At 42.4% G+C, this 5,000-nt stretch overlaps 1 protein-coding gene across 1 annotated transcript in view; it reads left to right on the forward strand.

The window, feature by feature from the left end:
- The first annotated feature begins 4,460 nt into the window (after positions 1-4,460).
- The window catches only part of LOC121375255, a 6,458-nt gene continuing 5,918 nt past the window's right edge, over positions 4,461-5,000 (forward strand). Inside the window, exon 1 of the mRNA XM_041502597.1 lies at positions 4,461-4,726. Within this exon, the coding sequence (XP_041358531.1) occupies positions 4,681-4,726 (46 nt within the window). The 5' untranslated portion in view covers positions 4,461-4,680. The remainder of the gene's footprint in view (positions 4,727-5,000) is intronic.

Raw genomic sequence — 5,000 nt, forward strand, 5'->3', positions numbered from 1 at the left:
TGTGAGTTTATGTGAAACTGATTACAGTATGGCGCTCAAAGGCGCAGACTCTGGTTTCAACCCGTAAACATGGACACTAAGTTTGGTTAAGTTACAAACCTGTAACACATTTGGATAACGTTACAAGAGAGTGAAACATGAGTCTGTGACGTTGAAACGGTGAAATATCGTTAAAAATAGACTAAAACACGACTCCATATCTGTTATTTCTCAGACGCACGTGCGTTTTTAAAAATATGGAAAATGCATTTTGTGGTATTAGAAACATCAGGATGACCAGAAACTTTTCGGTTGTACGGAAATGGAAGGGAGGAAGGAAATATTTTATTTAATGACGCATTGGACACATTTTATTTACGGTTATAATGGCGTCGGACCACACATATATTAAGGACCACACATATATTGATGGAGGAAACCCGCTGTCGCCACTTCATGGGTTACCCTTTTCGATTAGCAGCAAGGGATCTTTTATATGCACCATCTTACAGACAGGACAGTACAAACCACGGCTTTTGTTACACCAGTTGTGGTATGCACCATCTTACAGACAGGACAGTACATACCACGGCTTTTGTTACACCAGTTGTGGAGCACTGGTTGGAACGAGAAATAGCCCAAAGGGCCCACCAACAGGAATCGATCTTTGATCGATCGCGCATCAGGTGAGCGCTGTAGCAATGAACTACGTCCCGCCCCCCCCCCCCCCCACCTCCCCGCCTCACAAAAAAGGACTCCCAGTTGAAAACAACCTTACAATGGCTTCAAACTCGAGACAGCCTCTGTAACATGTTATCCAGGCTTTTTTTTTAGTTGTTTCTTGTTGTCTATAATATAATATAAAAGCCCCCCCCCCCCCCCCCCCCTTAATACTCCCCTTCCTCTTCTCGTTTTGAGTACAATGGTTTGCTATGTCAGCATTTCCACACTCTGCTGGTTGTATTGCATTACGCCAGTTGCCAGGTGACAAGATCCGTCAAGCCATAGATAGGTTATGTTCACCTGGTTGTTTATCACTGTCATCGAAATAACTACTTCTGTTATCTTGTTGCACTCATACTAGGCGTACGGGCTCCCATTTTTGTAGGGAGGAGGAGGGGGGAGGCAGGTTGATTTTTGCCCGAATCGAATGAAAACATCCGAATGTGGATAACGGCATTTATTTATATTAGTATTACTGCCAAACAGTTATAATTATAGAGTTGCATACGAATTATTAGAGCATCACAACTGTTCAAAGGCCGTGGTATGTGCTGTCATGTCTGTGGGATGGTGCATATAAAATATCCATTGCTACTAATTGAAGAATGTTGCGGGTTTCCTGTCCAAGACTATGTCACAATAATCAAATGTTTTCAGACACGCAATAGCCGGTGATTAATAAATTAATGTGCTCTAGTAGTGTCGTTAAACAAAACAAAATTCACTGTTCAAATACTGTCATCTACTACCAGTAAATTAATATACTTTTGTTTAATGTAGTTTTTAATGCAATATACACTAGAGTTTCAAACCAGTGGAGAGTACCTAAAGTTTCTTTTGTTTAACGATACCACTAGAGCGCATTGATTTATTAATCATCGGCTATTGGATGTCAAACATTTGGTAATTTTGACATTTAGTCTTAGAGAGGAAGCCCGCTACATATTTCTGTTAGTATCAAGGGATCTTTTATATGTACCACCCCACAGACAGGATAACACATACCTTGGCCTTTGATATACCAGTACTTGTGTACTGGTATATCAAAGGCAGGGGGTGGGTTGGGGTGTTTTTGTGTGAATTGTTGGGGTGGGTTGTTTTTCGAAAAGGGACAATTTGAGTTTGTAAAAAGCAAATGAGCCAAGGGAGCAACATCTGTAGGGCTGTTCGAACCTTTCCGGGTAGCGCTGACCCCGAACTCGCTCCTTCGACAAACTCAAATTGTCCTTCTTAGAATTTTGTGACCCACCCCTTTACAAAATCCTGGATCCGCTCCTGCACCAGAAACACCAAAACAATATAGACGTAAAAGCGTATAATAGTGAAAAATACACCACGATTATGTATCGTCCATTAGCATATTGAATATCGGATTTCTGCACAAAACGGGTTCCAAAAGTTGTTTTCAAAGTCATTCACTGTCTGCTGCTTGGGGATTTAGTTCAGTCGGTTGAGCGGTCGCCCGAGGTGCATGCGCCACAGTGCACCACCATTGGTCAAACGCCGTGGTATGTGCTGTCCTGTCTGTGGGAAAGTACATACACAAAAATCCCTTGCTACTAATGGAAAAATGTAAGGGGTTTCCTCTCTAAGACTATGTCACAGTTACCAAATGTTTGAAATCCAATAGCCGATGATTAATTAATCAATGTGCTCTAGCGGTGTCGTTAAACAAAACAAACTTTGTTTTTTGTCTGGTTATTTGTTTACTGGGGAGAGTTGAACTTGATCAAGATTTGTGGCCCAACTCCGTGTGTAGGACCGGCCTCGGTGGCGTAGTGGTTAGGCCATCGGTCTACAGGCTGGTAAGTACTGGGTTCGGATACCAGTCGATGCATGGGATTTTTAATCCAGATACCGACTCCGAACCCTGAGTGAGTGCTTCGCAAGGCTCAGTAGGTAGGTGTAAACCACTTGCACCGACCAGTGATCCATAACTGGTTCAATAAAGGCCATGGTTTGTGCTATCCTGCTTGTGGGAAGCGCAAATAAAAGATCCCTCGCTGCTAATCGGAAAGAGTAGCCCATGTAGTGGCGACAGCAGGTTTCCTCTCAAAATCTGTGTGGTCCTGAACCATATGTCTGACGCCATATAACCGTAAATAAAATGTGTTGAGTGCGTCATTAAATAAAACATTTCTTTCTTTTCGTGTGTAAGAGGACTGCCACCGTATTTGACTCAACAGTACAGGCTCGAAACGCCTTTCTATAGCTCCCTTAAACAAAACGATGCCTGAAAGCGCAGATAGATGTGCATAGAATAAACTGTAACTAATTGAGCTCCGTGGTCTAGTGGATCAGCTGCTGGATAAACAAGCTGACGACACTGGTTCAAATCCCATCAAAGCTGCCTCACTTTCGTTCATCTTTCTCATCTATCACCCTCTGCCTATCATTCTCATTATCTTAATATATTTACTCTTCAAATAAAGTAGGGGAACTCTAATAAGAATTTACAGTTGCCAAAATTGTAAGGTATATTAGCTGTGGTGAATGGTTATAAAAAAGAAACTTCCGATTTGTACATATAGTATTTGTTGTGTTAAAGAATTCACTGTGTAATGAAATTATATAGGTAGTATTAGCCTTGAGCTGTATTATCAGGATTCATGAATGTTATGTAATAGTTAGAGGACGAGAAACAATACTTTATCGGCGTATAAAGGTAGTGTCACACGAGACAAAGGCGAGGCGTTATCCGAGCGTTTTCTCGTGCGACATTACCTTTATACGCCGATAAAGTATTGTTCTCGTCCTCTAACTGTCTTAGAGTAGAGCCAAAATCTCGTGCAGCAATACCGCTTATAAAGTGAATGTCTGAAGTACTTTATCGGGATATAAATGTACTTCACGTGACCAAATATGAAGCTCCCATTGGACTAGAAATTCAACTGTGCTCTAACGATTATTTTTGCACTGTTAATCGTCGACAGCGTGAAATTCATTTTGCACGTGCATGCATGGTTCGACATGTCCCGTGTAGTATTCGGTCAATTTGTTTTACTTGTCTTAATGAATTGTTGTCAAGTGAACGAAAACGCTTCCAAATTTGTACAAAAATTAACGTTTATTACATTGTAGCATTTTTAGTATGCCAAGAATACCCAATAATTTACGCGAACGGGCGATTGGCATGCTTGATGCTGGCATGTCGACAGAAGACGTTGCAAGGCATGTTAGGAGTTCTAGTCGAGCGATACGAAATCTTCGCGTAAGATTTCGAACGACAGGAAGTACCAACGACTTGCCACGTCGTGGACGTCCGCGTGTTACAACGCGTGGTCAAGACCGCTATGTCATACACGCATTTGCGCAATCGATTCCAAACTGCCACTGCTACTGCTGCTAACACACCTGGCTTCATAATAACCGAATTAAAAATTCAAAAGGTGCGAGATGTAGCTCAGTCGATAGAGCACTCGCCTGGGGTGCTTGCGTCGTGGGATCGAATCACCTCAGTGGACACACTGAGTGATATGAGTATGTCCCGACCTAACCAGTACACCACAATTGTTATTAAAGGCCGTGGTATGTGCTATCCAGTATGTGGGAAAGTGCATATAAAAGACTCCTTGCTACTAATTTTGTTTTTTTATCGGATTTCCTCTCTGAGACCATTTGAGGGTGGGACGTAGTCCAGTGGTAGAGCGCTCTGTTGATGCGCGGTCTGTCTGGGATCGATCCCCGTCGGTAGACCCATTGGGCTATTTCTTCTTCCAGCCAGTGCACCACGACTGGTATATCAAAGGTTGCGCTGCCAGTGATCCGCGAATTGGAAGTATTATATTAGTAGCAGGTTTGACTGGTATCACTGGCGTTCTTGTCGTGTTCACCAACCTCTTTTGTGTGACGTCAGCGGGGCAGCTGTCATACGGGTTCTTGCTTGGACTGTACACTGGTGGCGTGTGGGTAATATCGGGATCATCCGCTCTCACTTTACTGGGCGTAGAAAGACTTGCAACCGGTTTCGGATTGTTGATGTTGTCCATAGGTCTTGGCTACCTTGTTGGACCGCCACTGGCAGGTAACTACATATAAAATAGATTTATGTAAGCTGGTGTTTCTTCATGTTTCTACTAAATTCTAGCCATTGTTTTGAAAAGCGAAACAATCTACATAATCAAATTGCATACCCTCATATGTCACGCAACAATAGGTGAATTCATTAATGCCGGGGTGTCATTACACATCCATCCATTCATCAAATCCATCCAATCCATCCATCCATCCATTCATTCTTTCATTCATTCATTCACCCATCCATATCTCCATTCATCCATTTATCTTTCCTTCATCGT

The sequence above is a fragment of the Gigantopelta aegis genome, chromosome 1 (assembly GCF_016097555.1).
Source record: "Gigantopelta aegis isolate Gae_Host chromosome 1, Gae_host_genome, whole genome shotgun sequence".
In the NCBI taxonomy this organism is placed as follows: Eukaryota; Metazoa; Mollusca; class Gastropoda; order Neomphalida; family Peltospiridae; genus Gigantopelta; species Gigantopelta aegis.